Raw genomic sequence first — 20,725 nt, 5'->3', positions numbered from 1 at the left:
CATGATGGTGGTGTCTGTTCATTTCTTATAATTGGACCAGGACTGCGGTTTCCAATCCAACAATGTCCTGAGAGTTGGATAAACATAGGAGCACCAATTTACCTGCCAGGTTTCTAATTTGGTATGGGGTATTCCTTGATCAATTGGGTGGCACACAAACTTATTAAGATGGTCAGAATGAGAGAAATTTCCCATTCCTGCTGTGGAAGTTAGATTAGCCCAAGGTGTACAGAATACCAACAGTGCATTAATTGTTTCAATTCCGGCTGTTTGACTATCAAAGTTGAATATGAAAAACAATTCTATAATTGCAATGCAGAATACAACTACAGCATCCCTGACTGATGACTGACAAATCTCTGCTTAAATGTCTCCAGTAGGACCTTTCTAGTGACGTCAACACATGGTGAGTAGCTACTGCTTTTTATCTTCAGTTCTGTGCTCCTGTTGCTACTAGTTGGTTTTTGCTAATTTTCTTTTAGGGGGTTAGTTTATTGCTGCTGTTTGTTATTTTTGCTCTTTATTTCCCCCTTTTTAAAAAAATGTTTTGTTATGATTTTAAATAATTTACCTCTTTGCCTCATTGAATTCTGGTCAAAAGAAAAGTGAGATTTAAAAAATAAAAATAAAAAAGGGAAGAAATAAAAAATGCATAGGGTGAAGGACACCTTATACGCTGAACTTCATATATTGCACATGCAACCTTTGTTCTCACATAATAATGCATCTTTGAGTAATTTTACATTGACAAATACTTGCTGCACTAATTATCCATATTAGCTTGCGTGCCTTCTTCAGTTCAGCATCCTACTCTTGTATCATATAAATTTGTCTCTCAGCATAACAGAAAGATAATGAAGTACTCAAAATCCATAATTTTCTCCAGATCAGTTCCGTGGGGCTGCAGGCACTGGCATGTCCATTCTCATTTTGCAGCTGTGCATTCACTGCATGATGGCAACCCATTATCAAAAGAGCTTAAAATCATAGTATTAAAACATAGTATTGCTATGTTTTTTTTTTGTTTTTTTTTCATAGAGTACAATGTTTTTGTATGCAGGACTAAATTCATCAAATTACAGATGCCACCCATGGTCCATTACACCCAGTGACAAATCTCCTATTGGTTTTAGCGACTGCTTTAAGGATTGTACCTTAAGGCAGCCACAGGCAAACTCGGCCCTCCAGATGTTTTGGGACTACAACTCCCATGATCCCTAGCTAACGGGACCAGTGGTCAGGGATGATGGGAATTGTAGTCCCAAAAATATCTGGAGGGCAAGTTTGCCTATGCCTGCCTTAAGGGGACAATCACATGGCACATTTGGGCAACAAGACAGGTGTTCCTGCAACTCAGCTGGCTTTCTGCTGACAGACAGCACTGAGGCAGCATGTGGAAAATGGGTACCTTACTTCCCCAAAACCATTTTACCTGGTTCTGCACTGCAAAAAAAAAGAAAAAAAGAGAGATTGCTTATGCAATTTCTCACCATTGCCAAGAATTGCCATTACCGAGTTGTGTATCATGGAGAACCTGACTGTAGTTGTGTGAGGTCTACAGTATTTAGAAATAAAACTTTTGGTTTGCCCTTATCTATGACCTCCACCGGGTAAACGGCATGATCAAGGGCAAAAATGGCAAAGCAGCTGCTCTCTAGACTCATAGTAAATGCTTTAATTAGGTTCTTTGCCACCAACCTTTCTCAAGATGGACTTTCACTGCCGTCATCTATCTTCTCCCAGTAAAGCTTTTTCTCCTAAACAATTTCAATAAAAATGCAGTCAAAATGTTTACTGTGTGTGTACCACTGCCACACAGATCTCTTTTTTACCCTTCAGTTTTTTCTTTTAATTCAGTGACAGCTCACTCACTGTCTGCTATACAATCTGCTGTTTGTACCATAGAGTATGCCGAAATTTTCTCAGGTGTCCCATTTGTGACTCTTCTTCTGACACTCTGAGTTTTCCTCTGCTTGTGTGTTCAGCTCTTCTAAGTATCAAAATTCCTTTGTAGTGCTTCCTTTGTGATCCTAAACATGCAAAAAGAACTAAACTTTCAGTATAAAAGTATACAGTGGTACCTCTGGTTATGAACTTAATTCGTTCCGGAGGTCCGTTCTTAACCTGAAACCGTTCTTAACCTGAGGTACCACTTTAGCTAATGGGGCCTCCCGCTGCTGCTGCACCACTGGCGCACGATTTCCGTTCTCATCCTGAGGTAAAGTTCTTAACCCAAGGTACTACTTCCGAGTTAGAGGAGTCTGTAACCCAAAGTGTTTGTAACCTGAGGTGTTTGTAACCGGAGGTACCACTATCATATTTTGCTGCCTCGTTATTTGGACTCCAGTTAATTGCCTACCCTCACTTGCTGGATCATCACCTTGTCATGGTGAGTGGGCTTGCACGTTCCTATGACCCTTGTGAGCGAAGCTGTTGGGAGTCTCATACTCCCAGCAGGGTCACCTAATGCGGTAAGGTCAAAGGGGAGGAGTTGGACAAAGAATGATCCAAGAAGTCCTCAACAGCAGAACAGGCGGATGATAACAAGGCGGCTGAAGGCTGCACCATATAAGAATCTGCCGGTCGTCGTGATAGTCATGCCATCAGAATAGAGTCTTACTGCGAAGACTGTGTGTTGGTCAACGTGCACTGATCTACACACATAAAACAAATTCACGCACAGGGGTCTTCCAAAAACAGATCCCAAAGAAAGCACGATTGGCAAACCCTCACCATGATCAACTCCCACCTGGAAACCTATGTCCCCACTGTGGAAGGATGTGTGGATTCAGAATTGGCCTCCACACAGTCACTTACAGACCCACTGTTAAAACTGGGTTTATGGAAGACAATCTTACTCAGCTACGAGTGATGGCCAAAGAAGAAGAAAAAGAATATACATGGAGCCCCTTCTCAGGCATGATGAACATATGTTGAATGGTGGCACGGCTAATCCACATGACCCTCTGATACCCCCACCCCACACATGTTCTCTGAAGGTTTTTGGAGTGGTTGTATGAACTCCCTTGTGCAAAGTTTGTAATCTCCCAGAGTTCTCTAAAATTTGCATTAATTTCAACCGGGCAAATGATATGGGCTTCAACCTCTATGTGCAATTCATTTCTATAATGAAAAATGATTGTAGATCAGGAGCAATGGAATCTGCAGATAACCACAAAAAAATGCGAAACAGACTGTGATTCTACTGCCCTTTGCCTTCATATTTTTCTCTTTGTCATAATTTCCTTTGGCTTTAGTTAATAAAAATTGTTTCACATCTGCTGCCCCTTATAATCGTTTCCCTATAATTGGGTTATATGTTTGCCACCTTTTGTGACATAATACCAGCGCCGAGTCGTAAAGTGCATGTTATTACTTCAAAGAAGCCTTCCTTGCTGACAAGAATTAATTAGAATTCTAAATTGTTACGTAAGTCTTCTGTTCTGCAGTGGGAGCTTTAGTGAAATGATGGCAATGGATAATTAGCAGCCACTATTCTGTCTCTTCATTTTGGATAGTCCATAAAAGATTTGATGCTTCCTTTCCCTGAAATAAACAAAAACAGCTTCTGAACTGTCAGAAAACAACAGCAGCTCTTGAAGGCTAATCATTAGCGGGCTTTGTCATGGACTTGTAATTGTTTCATGAATTCTGCTTCAATCAGGGAAAAATATGCTTAAGTGCCAATAAAAAAAAAAGTTTTTAAGCTATTATGATCAACCTCTCTCTTTCTCTACTTTAAAAAAAGTTTCCAGGCAGTCTCTGTCTATCTGTGCCTGTGACCAATGGGAGCAGCTACAAAAGGTGTGCCTCTGGGAGGAATGTATTTTCAGGCTAGAAAGGCCCCAGGGAGGTCCTTCTGCAAAAAGGGCTTGAGTATTTGTTAGACTCCTGCCTGTCATGGGAGGAGCAGGCCCTTGACATGAGTGCTCACTTTCCTGTCTGAAAAACAAAGATTCCCGCAGCCTCCAGCACTCCCAGCTTCATAACTTTGAGGATGAACTACCTCGAGGCCTGCAGTAAGGAATTGTGTGTTGCATTCTAAGGAGAACACACAGCAAAAGAAATAATGGATTTTTTAAAAAAAACCCAGCATGAAGAGCTGCCAAATGATTACAGAAATAAGCTCCCTTTTGCCATGTTTCATTTTAGAAATTGCTCACACCAAGGAACCAGAGCAAACCACCACTTGAACCCTGAATTTCCCCCATTTTCCCCAAACTCTGTGTTCTCAAGGAATGTCCGCAATGTAGGGGATGCCACTGTGGTGCCCACGGGTTACATGTGCCCATAAAGGCCTTAACTGCCATCTGCAAGTGTCCCCCCCTTCCACCTCATGGAAATGCGGCTTGGAAGAAGCATTCTCTTGTAGCCCACAGGGTAAGTGGCAGTTGCGGTTTGTTTATTGCCTACAACAGTTTACCTGGGCCCGTAATGGTTGACAGTCCCTGTTTTAAGAAATCCTTAACAGTTGAAATAGGAGATGGTGAACCTGTTACTGGATTCCAACACCCATCAGTTTGGCTAGCAGCCAGGGGGTCTGTAGTTCAACAAGATCTGGAGGACCACAGGTTTCACACCCGGCCACATATGTAGGAGTCCTTAGGCTTGACCCCAACATTCTCCAAATGAGACATTTCCTGAAGCAGAGCTGGGAATGTCTTCTGCACAATACCAATACACTCTGTTCAAGATGTGTCATTGGAATCGTAAGCAGCTGGTTGTGTCTAAGTACCATTCTCAGGGAGACAATAGGAAGGATATGGAGAAAGAGATAGAGATATAAATGTATGCAGATTCTTTGTTCATGCAAATCATAGTATTCAGGCATATAGCCACCCCACTGGGGTGTGTGTGTGTGTGTGTGTGTGTGTGTGTAAAATCCAGACAAAAGGATGCTATTTTGACTTTTTGCAACTGACTTGAACACTTCTAAGACCACCAATGGATAGAGCAGAGAAGATGCAGCAAAATGGCCTATCGTTTTGTAAATACTATGCACGATGCCACACTATTGGGTCCCTTATGGTTAACAGAAATAATAACAGTTCCTTTGACGAGACTTGCTCAGTTTCGAAATAAGCAGTGTTTATTTTGATAAAATTCACAATTCATATAAAAAGTATGAAATGATGCTCACACCATATCACTGAAGCAATGTCCATTCTCTCTCGGTCTGCTTACAGATCTGTAGTGGGAACAGATGGCTTTCATTGATGGTTTACATTTTCACAGTGAAGAGCTGCATTCTAGGAGTTTGAAAAATAAAGCGGCAATATACCCTGTACTGTAAAAATAATGGAAAAGCAGAGTGTTCGATTTAACTCTCTTATAGCTTTTGTTGTATAAGGAAAAAATCAACTAGTGCAGCAAACATATTCACTTTAGGAAAAGATTTGGGCCTTTTCAATCTTGGTTAATATTTCTCTACTTGTTCATTATGGCGTCACTCAACTGAAGATCAAGTCTCCACTAGCAGGATGGGGAGAGAAGCAATTTCCAGCAGTTTCCACTTTCTCACTGCAGTCCTCCTGCATGCTCCTCTACTCCAGAGACCCTCCATAGTAGTTGGGAGCCCAGGGGGCTGCAGGGCAAGGAGGAATAGCTGGAAATTTCTTACCTCCTCTGTTAGGAGGCATGTTGTCAGCTGCAAGATGCAGCTGGAAGAAACCCTGGGCTGTAAACTGAATATTTAAGGAGTACACTTGGATACCTGAAGCTCTGTGTAAAAATGAACTTCACCTATCCTTTTCATTTTGGGGGAATTCACTATAACAGAAAATATTTGCGCTTTGTCAGAAAGAAAGAGGACAGAGCTAAAAGAATGTGCCATAATATAGGGTCGCATCTGATGTTGCAGTGCATGAAACAGAACTTCCTCTCCCTCTTCTGTCCCTTCCAGACTTGGTGCACCCCCAAAATCAGCTCTAGGAGGTTGCGGGTAAGGATGGGCAAATTTGCTAATTGCAGGTTTGTTTGTTTTTTGGTTTTTTTTTAAAAAAATCAGTTTCTCATTTTTCCAATCATAAAAACAGAAAATGGGCCTGGTGGATCAGGCCAATGGCTCACCCAGTACAGCATCCCAGCATCCTGTTCTCACAGTGGCTGGCCACTTCAGTTCTCCTCATATACACATGATTTTGGGAATTTGTTGTTTTTTTTAAGATACAAGTCTCCATAAAAAAATCAGCAGCATTTTAGTGCAAATTTCTCCCAATAGGTACATTTTTGGATGCAATTTCCCCACAGATAATGCATTTTTAGATGCCAGTTTCACTAAAATATGCATTTTATACACACTTTACCCCAGTATATGAATTTTATGCACATTACCTGGTTGGAGAAATGCATTGCAAAATTCAGAGAAGTGTGCATTTCGGAGGATAGCTGTGTTTTGTTCCATGTATTGTTTCAGAAGTGCAAATTAGTTAAGTTTGCCTATAAATGTGAACTGTATCAAATTTCTCCCTGATTCCCAGCAGTTTGGGGACCTCTAGAACAGAATTTGGGGACTCCATTTGGCTTAGTAGAAGATGCCCATGAACCAAAATATGGATGGAAACTTTAATTGAAATCAGTTTTTAATTTCTTTCAATAGAGCTGCAACACTTAATCCTGGTATGGTGAACCTTTGGCCCTCCAGATGTTCCTGAACTATAACTCCCATCATCCCTGACCATTGCTAGAGCTGATGGGAGTTGTAGTTCAGGGACATCTGGAGGGCCAAAGGTTCCAAATCCTTTATCACTAGATTTGAGTTAGCAAGGAGTATACTTCAGAAGTTTTTAACTACTTTCTCCGTGTGAATTTGCTGATTCAAATGTGTTTGGGCAACCCCAGATTCTTTTTCACTGCACTTATTAATTCAATGATGAATAGGAACAAACTCAAGTAAACAAGGGACGTTCTAGAGACAAGAAAACAAAGTGATCCCTTATGTGCACAGTGACTCTGGCAGCTGCATAGAAGAGCTGTCCCATTCACTTTAGTAGAGGGCGTGCAGTAGAAATCCATGCCTCCACTGAAGTCAATGAGTAAGCCACTAAACAGAGAACATCCATTGAAGTGAACGTGGTTCCGTGAATCGGGTTTGCTCTTCTTTGTTGGGTTTCCGAAGAAGGATACTGTAGATCAGCGTAGACTAAACATTTGCAATTGTCCGCAAGTATCATGGAATTTTTGAGTAGCTTACTACTCTACATGTTCCATAATAGTACAGCTAGAAAAGCAGTCATGATTATGCTTTGAAATTTCAATACGTTACATGAACAATATATTTCACAGCTTGTATCAATATAGGGTGACATTCCATGTTAGTCACACTTACAGTAGACCCATTTAAATAAATGGGAGTTGAAGTCACCTAATAACATTGGTTTTAATGGGTGTACTCTGAATATGATTTAGTTGGCTTCTACTCATAAAATGTATATGATAGACAGTTTTGTAGTAACACTTTTTACACTAGATACAACAAAATAACACCACAAGATAAAAGAAACTACAGATGTTACCATTTTGGTGTCACCTTTATCAAACAGGAAATTTAACTTTGGGTTCATTGAACGACGACAGTTCCTATATACAAAATGTGTAGAGGAAGATATTAAAGTAAATGTAAAGCCCCCTTACACCTTTAGGCGATTACTAATTTCAATGTCTCCAAGCGATGTTGTGGAATCACTAGCACAATGTTAATAAATATATATATATATTCTTTTAGGCATAGTGTTTCCTGTACCACCAAGTGCTATCCTTTTGTAATTTAGTCTATTCTATGAATATATATTTATGATAAAGAACATTAGATCCAAGATTGGATAAAACAATGCTCCGAGTCAGATGAAGCTTTATTATACAATAAATAGAAATAAATACCTTTATTTACAACTTCAGCAAGCCATCATTTAAAAAGAATTCTGCCAGCAGAAAGGAAAAGCTTTATTTGGGTTGGATCCAGACCTGGCCTTCCATGAACCGAAGGACTCATTGCATTTTGGAAGGGACAGAGATCCAGCAGAGGAAAGGAATGAGGAGATATTTGCCAATCCCTTCTCCCCAGCACCATCTTCCATGTTGTCCTAGGGGAGGGGGTCACAGGCCTTCTAGAAGAGCTTTTCAGGTGACATAGTATCAGCAAAAGCCACCTCCTGCCTTCCTCCAATGGGAGAGTCTGGATCCAGCCCAGACTATGTACCTGTAGGTAGCATTGACTGGGGAAAAAACCTTTCCTGCATTCTTGGCAAATGAGCCATCCATTAACTCTGACGTGACGAGAACATGAAATTGAGAAGAAAAATTCTCATGAGCATTTGCCATTGTGGTGGTAGCTAATGAGCTATGCACATAGGACTACCCCTTTTATGCATTCACTGACTTATATAGCAGCCATTCTTGTGGTCAGTCACACTTTCCTTAAGAACTGTGATCGCAGAGATGGTTACCACCTCATGACATCTACTGCCCAGTTTGCACCAACCTCCTCTGCCTTCTAGTCCTGTGTACTAACTGCATGATGAAATTCAGTAGTGCTAACAAGGGCTGGCAATATTTCCACACCCCCACCCCAGGTTTCTGTTTTCCCCCCAGAAGCTTGGAAGTACTACACTCCCTCTGAAATTGAGTGGGCAGGGGACCATTTTGGGTTGAACTGGTTTGCTAGTTTAAGTGGGGGCAAGAGCATTTTCCCTAGTAGTGGGATGACTCTTTTTTTTTTTTTTTAAGCCATAAAACTCTGCAATACTGCTGCCTATGTTGGAGGTAGCCATGCTGGGCTTTCTCTCTTCTTTCCCCCATCCATATTCCCTCTAGTCCTTTAATTAAAGCAGCAGCAGTGACGGGGAAGTATTGTGGTAGCCACAGCAAGAGCTACTTAAAAGCACTAGAGTGGAGTGTGCATGGTTTTACGGCGAGGATGGCAATGGAATCTCACCACTGTTGCCACAATCACAGTTGGCTCTAAAAAAAGAGTGCTGCTGCCAATTGTAATGGTAAATGGTAAATGGTAAATGGTAAATGGCTCTCATGTCCTCCAAAATGGCTCAGCCTCCACTATTTAGCAAGGAGGGAATTGTTCACCCTGGGACCCTACATGCAGATTGTGCTGGTGAGATAGGGAAGGCGAGTTCATTGCCAATGAAGTGTGAACTGGCTTTGTGTTCCACTAAAATCAGTTGCTGTCCATCCTGACTGCTAAATGCAACCTTCATATTCTACCAAAGACTAAAGCAAGCTTTCCCAACCTGGTGTCCTACAGATGTTGTAGACCACAAGTTCTACCATCCCTGACTATAGGCTTTGCTGGTCAGGGCTGATGGAAGTTCTAGGTTAGAACTGGAGGGATAGGGAAAGGTGTACTGAAGGCTCAGCAGCAAGGCAAGGCTATCTCAATTTTGCTGTGATTGTGGTCTTCCCAACATCTGTTTGGTTGCCCAATGATGGAGACAGGCGGTCCAGCTGGAAGGATACTAATCTGTTGTGTCATAGACAGACAGCAAAGTTGCCTGTGATCCAGAGCATATTTAACCTTTTTTTTTTAAAGTAAGACTGATAATGGGACATATGCATTATTTTCTTTGGATTGCACACAATATGTCTGTTTTACATATTTAAAACAATGCAAAGTATATGCACACATAAACAGCAATAAAGAGCATTGAAGACTTGTAACAGCTGCTGATAAGATATAAAGTAGATGCGTAGTTTGCAATCAGTAAAATAAATCCACCTGATTTCAGTAGACATTGAACCTAACAAACCACATTTCTTTCTTTCCATGAACTCCAACATCAGTTGCATTGGGGGGGGGATCCTGAAGTCATAGTGCAATCTGCTGTACTGCTTAAGGATGCATCAAGCCCAGGCACACCTCCTAACTTCCTTGCAGTGCCCACGTTGTATGTTTCATGAGCATAATGAAACATTTCAGGCAGTTGGCTGTGCTATAACACAACAAATTTACATGAGTCTAAAAAGTGAATGGAAGATTCGGGGGGGGGGAGCTCCCGGGGGGGGGGGAGCTCCCTCCTGCCTTCCGTTGTTGTTGTTGCTGTTGTTGTAAAAATAGATCAGCATGTGCAAAAACCAGAGAAAAGAAATAGCAATGGTGAAATCTCAATCAGTCAAAGCTGTAGATGAAGGCCAAATCAGATTTTTAAAAATTATGCATATCTGCAGTGATGGTGAAGGGGTATGCCAATGACATCAGCAAAACTTTGGTTTAATTGTGGTGAGGATAATACCAGTTTGGGGGTGGACCAACATTTGCAAAAAAGAAAGAAAGAAAGAAAGAAAGAGAATGCACCTAAGTACAAATTAAGCATAGGATCCACTACAGGGGTCTGTGCATTCTACTTATAGGATATATTCTGACCAATCAACTAAAATCTAGACAGTGCAGGCATGCCCAAACTGTTCCTATTGCCTGAGTTTATGAGGACCCAAATTCACATGTGAATAAACTGTTTATGCATATTCACTGATTTGTCCTCAGTCTAAATCAGCAGCACTTTCTGGTTCACACACTTGACAATTTAACAAAAAATCAACCAGGAATTGCCCTGGGAGGAGATCCTGTTCCTGAAACATTGGAGCAAGTTTACACATATAAATTTCCCACAGATACAAAAGGATGCTACATGGAGTAAAGCGTCACCACTCAGGATGATGTGCAAGATGGTCCACATTGGATTGGGTAAATTTGGTGAACTTTGACACCAATCACAAATCACTTCCCCACCAATTCTTCTTATTGGAAGGAACATTTGTCTTAAATAAACAACAAATAGATATAGTTCCACAGAAGTCAAGTGTTGAACATATATCTACAGAATGAAGCACTTTTCAATGAAATTTGGAACACAATTTTATGTGTTGCATTTAGTCGAATAGGTAACAAGTGTAATCTGAAAAATTGAAACATTTTACACATATGTGGTTTCATTCTACCTCAGATGTACACTCCTGCCTTATTTGAAAATTACCTCCAAATGTATGCTCAACCAAGTTTCCTACTGACACTAGAATGGACTTTATGGTGTATATATGTAAATGTAGCATAGGTAGATTTTGATTACAATCAAGTAGTACATATGACATATAAATTCACATTCTTGAAATACCTCGTGACTTTTACTTTGCTTTCATCAGTCTGAAAACAGGCCTTTCCTATTACTCCTGTGTAATAGGTCCCAAAAGGCAATGTCAGAGTTGCTTATGCATGTTCAAAGCAAATCTCAGAGCCTTGATAGAATGAATTGGACCACACTTCCTAGCACATTTCAAGAGCTCTTCCACATACTATTGTCCCCCAAGCTTTAGAAAGGCAGGCTGATGGTGAACACCTCAGCTTACTTACTTTCATTAACATTTGATGTAAACAACCAACAATCCTCTTCACAAGACGAAACGAGAGGCCACTGCTCAGTTTGAATAGGACAATGTGTCTCAGATGGTTAAACACTTAAAGCTGTGGTGGTTGGGACTCTGGGTGAACATCACTGTGCTGGCCAACTAGGTAGTGGAAAACGTGCGCCGCCAAGTCATCACTCAGTGTCCAAGAACCCATTTTTGGGGGTTGTTAGGATTAAGTTCTCTGAAGGTCGATAGGAAAGAGAAGACATCTTTGTCGTGAAGCTAGCATGTCTGACATTGTGGGGGCTGTATTTCAGAAGCTGGAGGAAATATTTCCTGAAGTTCTTTCCGAAAAAGCCATAAAAGAGGGGATTTAGGCAGTTGTTAAAATACGCTAAGCAAATCGTGAAAGGCATCGCTGTATCCACAATGTCGATGATATTACAATCGGTGATCACACTGAGTTGAATCAGCACATCCAGAAAAGTGAATATTTGATGAGGAACCCAAGAAAAAAAGAAGAAAAGGACAATTGCAACAATCATCTTGAAAATATCATCGTTTCTGGTCTTGTTTTTCTGAATCTGGTATGCTTTCTTCAGGGCTTTCCAGATTAATATATAGCTTGTTAAAATGATCACAAAGGGGATCAGGAACCCCAGCATGTTCTTCGATAAGCCCAATCCAACTTTCAGTGTCGTGCCATTGGTTGTGTTGGAGGGGGTCTGATACCGAAAAGCACAAACCGTTATATTTTCATTTTCAATTAAGTATACGGTACGGTGGATAATCACAGGCAAGCTGGCAAGTGCCGCCATCAGCCAGATGATGATGCAAGTTACCCGGGCAACAAGCATCGTGCGCTGAAGTCGGGACTTCATTGGGTGCACGATGGCCAAGTAACGGTCAATGCTGAGGCACGTCAGGAGAAACACGCTGGCGTACAGGTTGAAGGTTGCTGCGGCCGAAGCTAACTTGCACAAGCCACTGCCAAAGGGCCAGCGGTATTGCATGGCAGCATTGGCCGCCCACAATGGCAAAGTCACGAGGAAACACAAATCAGCCAGCGCTAAGTTGAACAGAAAGACACTTGCCACAGTTTTCAGCTTCATGAAGAAGTAAATAACAATCACCACCAAACTGTTTCCAAATATACCTATGATGAAAATGATGGTGTAAACAGTTGGAACAACAATTAGCATGTAGTTGTGCCTTCCCAATGAGGGGCAGTCCACGTGAATTCTTTTCACTGTCTCTTCTGTAGACATATTTAGGAGCATCTTTATAAGTTCAGGTGGAGGGTATTTGGAAAATTAATACCAAGCTCATCTGGGGAAGAAAAATGAGAATATTATCACTACTGTTTTGCCTTTATATTTAAATATTGTTTTGGGGGAAGGACTTCTTCAACAGTTTCTTAACAGCAATTACGGTGGATGTTTAACACTCTAACTACAATTTCATGAATTAAATTCTGTATTCCGGAGAAGCCTGCATTATGGTCCAAATATTTAACCTAGCACTTTGATTTCAATGGGCGTAAGTTATATCATTTGGGTAGGGACCAGTGTTCACTGGAAAAGCACATGGTCCTACGTTCAATTCCTGGCAACAGTTGTTGTTTTGTTTTTTAAAAAAATGAGAGCAGATTCACACTATAAATTTAAAGTACTATCACACCACTTGCTATGACTGTTTAATGGCTTCTACCAAAGAATTCTGGGAGCTGTAGTTTGTTAAGTGTGCTGAGAGTTGTCAGGAGACCCCCTTCCCCCTCCAGACCTACAATTCTCAGAGTTTCCTGCGAAGAGAGATTGATTGTTAAACTACACTGAGAATTGTAGCTCTGCAGATGCGAGATAGGGGTCCCCTAATAACTCTCAGCAAATGGCTGCATAGCAGTTTCCTAGCTAGCAACCGATTTTAACAGTGGTATTGGAAAAATGGATAGCTAACCCTTTCCTGACACCTTTCAGTAGCCTTGCAACATGCGGAAGAAGAGAATTCCCATAAGCTGGATGACCTTTAGGGGGAAAGTTTATTCTCCTCCTCCATTGGTCCCCCACCCAGTCTTCCTTTCCATAACACACACACACACACACACACACACACAGAGAGAGAGAGAGAGAGAGAGAGACTACACAGTAACGGTGGGTTACCCCACAATGTCATTGTATTCCACTCTGTCACAGATCCACAACAATAGTGGGAAAAGGTGTTTGTTATTTGTTACATTCGTGAAGCAATTCTCAGTATTGCACTGCATGTCTGCCTCCTGCCCTTAGGTTGGTACATCAAACTGGAATCCAGGCATTAAGAGCTATGCTTTAGATCGAGGATGGGAGACCTGTGACCGTCCATAAGTTGTTGAGCTATAATTCTCATCATCCTTGATCAATAGCCATGCTGGCTGGGGCTGTTGGAAGTTGGATTCCATCAACATCTGGAGGGCCACAAGTTCCCCATCCTTGTTTAGAACAATTTTATACCAATCGTAATGACTTTTTGAATTTAGGTATATTAATGTTTTCTTGCATTCTACAAGAACAAGGGACTGACACAGTGCTTTTTTCCTGGGGGTACACAGGGGTACGCATACCCCTAAACATTTTGTGAATCTTTGGCCTCATTGAGCGGCAGTATTTCAATATGAGTAGGAAAATGAGAGTACCCCTAAACCTGTTTTTTAAAAGAAAAAAAGCAGTGGACTGACCTAAGAAACCTGGACATTACATCATTAAGAATGAATGAAATGTTGTTCTTTCCGCTGCATTATCTTATCAATGTAAATGCCAAATATAGCACAACTGCTAGATCCCAGATATCTTGGTGTTCTGTTTATGCTATATTATGGATCAAAATAGCCATCATCTGAGTAACATTCATAGGCTATGTTTTGGCTGCTCATTGGAGACCAAGACAAACAACACAATTAAATATGTTTTTAGTGAATCACTTAAGAGGTCGTCTTGGATCATGGAAGTTTAATAGCTGCTAATGAAAACAAAACCTCTTGGCATTCAGAAACTTGTCTATCTGAACTTACGTGGACCTCTTGCCAAAAGTTAATTTGTGTCTGATTAGCAAGCATATTGGCTTTATTCTTAAACTCACTTTGGGTATGCTAAGTCACTATGATTAAAATAAATAGGAGCCAAAATCAATGAACCAAACATGTTTTCTTGCTGATTGTAATGGAATAATAGCATGAAGAAATTGTATATTTGGAGTGTGTTGCCTGTAACAGAAAAGTAGTTAGTTGTTCCATTGGCAGAAGCAGCAGCCATGTATTGTGAATTCACATAAGATCTGTTCACATGACATCATACACCCTGTAATCACGCTCCTGGTTGGTGCAGGTTAAGAAGGGTCTTCTGAATAGTTAATAGGTACAAACTGAGTTTTACAGGATCCCAGAATGTGTGGACTGATCCTTTAGACACACAGTTCATACCTGTGTAGGGTTTGTTCACAAGGTCTGTTGAATGCAAGCACTTCAGAATGGGGTTAGTGGACACCAACCTGCCTTACCTACATTCATTCATGTACACGGCATGTCATGTGAATCGGACTTTGGTAAGAGATACATAAAGAGAGTATAATACTCAGCAAAATCAGCAGGAGGGTATTCTGAAGCAAGTGAAGTAACAGACACTACTATCTAAAGATAGTAAGACCATTAAATCCAGAATTTAAACATTTGGGGTGTGCTCAACTAACTTTTCAATGGGTAGGCCCATTGAAATTCATGGTCATGACTAATGTAGGGCCATTAATTTTGATGGATTTAGTTAGTTGATAAAAGTTAGTTGAACACCACCAGCCTAACTGCAGCACTGGTTGAAGCTATATTTATTCCTGGTTAGAAACTTGACTGCACTCTATGATTCCTTGGCTACTTGTTGTTTAATTGACAAATTGTGGGGGTACAGTTTTTGCAAAAGAGCATGTTTACTCTGAATACCTGCAATGACTCCTGGATATAATTCCATTATAGCAAAAGTGTTGTTTCACAGAGGGCAAGTGCTACAGAATGCACTTATGTTAGCTAAAGATCATTCAGTTTCTTAGGAATTGCACTAACACTGAATACCTAATTATGTGTAACTGGATATCAAACTTTTGTCAAGGACTACAATTTAATTTCCCCTATTCATGGGAAATTTGACTGTAAATTATAGTTTAGGCACCTCTCAGAAAGAATCTTTGTTATTTTTTATTAAGTTTTAAAAGTTAAGGCAGATATTTTAAACAGAGGTTTCTCAAGATAATAATTCCTGCTTTGAAGAAATAAAGCGATATACGGACCACAGAAGGTCCCATTTTAGGGTTTTTAAACATGTGCAACATCTGACACATTCTAGTGCCAAAACTACTAGCCTCATTATTAATCAGGATTGCCTTTCAGTTTGCCAAAAAAAAAAAAAAAAAAGAATAAAAAGAATTGCCTTTCGGCGAATCGTAAGGCTGCAATCACATCATGCTTTTAAAGCTCTATGATACCACTTTAAGTTCCCATGGCTTGCCCCCTCCAAAGAATTCTGGGAACTGTGGTTTGCTAAGGCTGCAGAGAGTTGTTATGAGACCCCTGTTCTGCTCCCAGGGGTACTCTGGAAACTGTAGCCATATGGTGGGAATATAGGCTTACTTTCAGTGGCACTACTTGGGAATTAAGGTTCCATTGGGTCACCAGCCTCTTTCGGCCAGCGGGCACAAATGGAATTTTGGGTGCATGGTAGAACACAATCTAAATCAGGGGTGTTTCTGGACTCGAACTCCCACCAGCCCCTTCCCAGGATGTCTGATGGTTGTGGCTGCACTCCAGCAACATCGGGGTCACAGGTTCCCCAGCCCTGTTCCAGACGATGCAGTGAATGAATTACTGTATTGGCCCGAATATAAGCCGATCCCACAAATAAGCCGCACCTTTAAAATTCAAGGGGAAAAAAGAAAGACAATACCCGACTATAAGCCGCTCCCTTAAAATTCCGCAGGCACTCACAGCCGTAAATGACAAATGTAGAAGAAAATCCTACGGGTGCTAGAGAGGACCCACAAGTGGGTTAAACATCTGTTTGTAGCACCATAAATACAAATCAATACCGCACTGTCAATACCATACCATATATCTGTTGCATCAGCGATATCGTAAAAGCCAATTTTTGTAAGGTCACAAATTTAAGCTGCACTTTAACTTTTCACGGTCGGAATTTTTTTGGGGGGTGTGTCTTATATTTGGGCCAATATGATATTATAATCTGCTGAATAAAGCCACCTTAGTTTGGATTTTTGAGGGCATGAAATAAGAGGACCATGAACTTTCAGAGACAGTATGCCACTGAGTTCCAGTTGTTGGGGGAAGGCTATAACTTTCTTGCCCTGGTCTTTTCCTGGAGACCCCTGGTTGGCCATTATGGGAAACAGGTTCTTGTTTGGTCTGCTCAAGGAATCTTTGTATGTCCCCATTCAGATGTTGCCTATTGCACAAGATAATGTCCTTCAATATGTTAAGTCCTGAAACCAGGACGTGTGTCTTCCCATCTGTGCTCCTGTGTGAGTCATGTGACCTGCTTGAGAGCACAAAAGACACATTTCTTGAGGGGTGCTCTCATGGTGCCTCAAAATGTGTGTTTTGGGGTGCTGTGTGAGACCACAGCCCTGAATAAAGGTCACAGCACCCAAAATTGTTGCCATGCTCTTGTGAGGAAAAATGGAGTGTCCTCATTTTCCCAGGTCATTTGCAGGGTATGCAAGATATAGTGACGGCCTTTCTTGTTTGTTCATTAAGAAATATTATTTGGTATTGCAGATTCCCGGAACAGGACAGCTGTGTAACTTTCTCACGATAAAGTTTAAGTGAGATATTTTTGTAACCTTATCACCTGTGTGACCTTGCCAAGCTATTTGTTTGAGGTTATATTACTTTGAGAAATAACGGCCAAGGGGCCCAGTGTCTAAGCTGCACTGAGGAACTATTGCTAAGATCCAAATTGGATTTTTATAGTCAAGGGAACTTCTAACGCTTCCAAAGGTAGCACCGATAAAAGATGTTCCTCAGGAAATCCACAGCTGGTGCACTGGTATGAAAATCTGAAAGCAAGTGAAAAGCTTAACAACTGAAGCAGAAACACATCCTTTCTGAAGTGGAAAATCAAGATGGCAGCTACCACCAATGTGATGCAGCGTAACAGCTTGGAACATACCTATGCCTTGCACTAAATTATCCCCCTTTCTTTGCCAGGAAACATGAAGATTTAGTTATAAAAACTGTAGCATGGAGATTTCTCCTTTTACTGCAATGCATTTCATTTACATTATCACTAATCTAGGGAAAGTGCAAAATTTCTTTAGACAATGCATGAAAGACACTTAAATCAGGAGGAGCATTCGTTCACAAACGTTTCATGGCTGCATTCTGGGTATCAGTGATAGCGGCAGATTATCCAGCTGCATAATTCTGTGCTGTATCAAAATACATATGTGACACAGTCTGGATCTGTTCAAACCATCAATAGTTGTCCTGTATTTCATTGAGAGGTAAATTGCGGAAATTTGCATTCTGCAACAATAATGAACATTCCTTCCTCCCTGCTTTTTAAATGTTAGCTAACTATAGAAAAGGGGAAATAGTGAAATTGGCCTTGACCTTTTCAAAGATATTTTAAAAAAACAACAGCTTTGTATTTTGATAGATCACCCTGTAATTAGTTATTATAATGAAATTAATTTAATGAGATTTGCCGAGCTGTGTAGCTCTACAGCAATTAAACAAGAACATAATTTAATTTGTGTTTTCTTTTATCAGGCTTCATATTTGCTTCTATTTCCCATCATGCTCCCATTTTGTTGATTAACCAATACCCTTAAAAAGAGGTCGTTAAGGAAAATTTGCAGAATGCAACCCAATCTTCTTTTCTTCATTTGAAGTATTCCTAGCTTCATGAATGGCAGTCCAAACTTTTGCACACTTATTACTAAAGAACAGAGATAGGCAAAAGTGTCAATGTTGATTTCTCAATTTTTTAAATCTTAAATTCAGTTATCCACATTTCCATATCAGTTTTTAATGTGCGTGTTTGTGCTTTTAAAGTTCACATGGAAATATACAGGTAGGCTTAGTACCATTTAGGTTTCCTACAAATACTTAAGATTCAACACGGGGAGGCCTTAAATCTAACCTTGCTTGTAGAAACAAAGCATTAAAAATATTGTTCCAGAGAAGAATAGTGGCAAAATGCCTTCCTGACTTAAGTAATAAATGCAGGGCTTCTTTTGGCTTTGGAACTTGTGAAATACAGGAGAGAGAGAGAGGGAGGGAGAGATGTTACTGGATATTGCTCTCATTTTAACGTGGAACCAATGCCCCAATCTGATATATATAAATGTGCTGCCTAAAATATAGTCACTATAACCTTTCACTGGAAGGACAGATCCTGAAGCTGAGGCGCCAATACTTTGGCCACCTCATGAGAAGAGAAGACTCCCTGGAAAACACCCTGATGCTGGGAAAGATAGATGGCACAAGGAGAAGGGGACGACAGAGGATGAGATGGTTGGACAGTGTTCTCGAAGCGACTGGCATGAGTTTGGCCAAACTGCGGGAGGCAGTGAAAGATAGGCGTGCCTGGCATGCTCTGGTCCATGGGGTCACGAAGAGTCAGACATGACTGAATGACTCAACAACAACAACAACCTTTCAAAATCAAGCAGAAGAGTGGCCATTACAGCTAGCTGGATTACCAAGCTGTTACTTGCATCCCATGGTTGGTTGCCACCTGGAAATGAAGTTCTTCAAAATGCCACAGCACAGCCTGAAAATACTGGGATGGATGCAGAGGTGCATTTGCCAGTGGAGGGGGATTTCCCCATTGGATGAACTGCTTCTGGATCCAACTCACAGTTCTCTAAAGATACACTAGAAGCCTTCAACCAGAGAATCCAGTTAAAATTATTGTTGTGAGGGTGGGTTTTCCTTGGTGGTGGTAGGGGGTGGGAGTTTGGCTGTAGACACGAGTTTCTTCTAATTCCTGGATCCAGTAAGGGTTGGAATCTAATGGAAGACACCATTGTTGAATTAGCCAAGCAAGGGCCATAATGGGCCTAAGTATAGGTTGGTATAAGAAAAGAAGTTTGCTGTGTGCCAGAGGGCAAATGGGTGGGCCCCCTCCCTCACCTGGTGGGTGGTGAGAAGGACAAAGACCAGAACTGGGTATGTGAGAGAGCTGGACTAGAAGAAGAAGAAGAGTTTGGATTTGATATCACGTTTTTCACTACCCGAAGGAGTCTCAAAGCGGCTAACATTCTCCTTTCCCTTCCTCCCCCACAACAAACACTCTGTGAGGTGAGTGGGGCTGAGAGACTTCAGAGAAGTGTGACTAGCCCAAGGTCACCCAGCAGCTGCGTGTGGAGGAGCGGAGACATGAACCCGGTTCCCCAGATTACGAGTCTACCACTCTTAACCACTACACCACACTGGCTCCTAGAAGTAGGAAGCAGGCAGAAGCCTGAGAGTGAGAAACATGCTTGATTCCTGCTTGAATTCAAGGCTGTGGCTATGGGAGAAGAATGGCCTTCTGGGGTGTTATTGCTGTGAGCCCCTCTTAAATAGTATATATGTGTAAATAAACCATATATCATATACAGTGCTATTTTTCTAGAAAAAGAGGTGCTGGAACTCACCATTAACGCCTCCCTTGTTTTCTTTTTATGGCAATGGCGCCAACCTGAGAGGTGCCGGAACTGAGTTCTGGTGAGTTACAGCTGCATATATATAATAAAGACACCACAGTGTTGTTGGGGAAAAAACCCTGTTTTGTTTAAGGACAAGGGGAAAGTCTTGAAAGTTTGTTGCAACAATGCTGGTTCCAGTCTCACACTTTTCTGCACTCGCCATTTATAGTGTTACAGTTGCTGTTTGATCCAACATTTTAAAGAGCGACTTCGTAGCTGCCTGCCTGCCCCTCTGGCCAGATGTCATTGTTATTGGAGAGTGGCGGCCCATCTGCACTACACATTCAAAGCAGTATCATATCACTATAAACAGCCATGGATTCCCCCATCCCCGAGAATCCTGGGAACTGTAATTTGTTAAGAGCGCTGAGGAATTATTAGAAGACCCCCCCCCATTCCTTCCACAGAGCTACAATTCTCAGAGTGGTTTAGCCACCAATCCCTCTTCCCAGGGAATCATTTCAGAAGACTAGCTGAATAAAAACGATGAAAAAAATCGGGGGCGGGACCGCAGAAGTCATACCAGTATAAATGACAAATGTGGAAAGCCCCCAAAGTAAAAATAAAAATGGAACAGTAGATTAGTTTTTGTTTTTTAACTTCCTGAGTAAGTATTCTGATAAAAGGTCAAGTTGATAGTTGG

General features: G+C 41.1%; 1 protein-coding gene across 1 annotated transcript in view; it reads right to left on the bottom strand.

Annotated features, from left to right (window-relative positions):
- Positions 1 to 11,172: 11,172 nt before the first annotated feature.
- The window catches only part of AGTR1 (angiotensin II receptor type 1), a 42,004-nt gene continuing 32,451 nt past the window's right edge, over positions 11,173 to 20,725 (bottom strand). Inside the window, exon 2 of the mRNA XM_033150405.1 lies at positions 11,173 to 12,681. Coding sequence (XP_033006296.1) covers positions 11,544 to 12,632 — 1,089 coding nt within the window. The 5' untranslated portion in view covers positions 12,633 to 12,681 and the 3' untranslated portion in view covers positions 11,173 to 11,543. The remainder of the gene's footprint in view (positions 12,682 to 20,725) is intronic.

This window comes from Lacerta agilis, chromosome 5 (genome assembly GCF_009819535.1).
Source record: "Lacerta agilis isolate rLacAgi1 chromosome 5, rLacAgi1.pri, whole genome shotgun sequence".
NCBI classification, from domain to species: domain Eukaryota; kingdom Metazoa; phylum Chordata; class Lepidosauria; order Squamata; family Lacertidae; genus Lacerta; species Lacerta agilis.
Note: the sequence above shows the minus strand (reverse complement) of the source record. Positions and strands in the feature narration are given on the sequence as shown.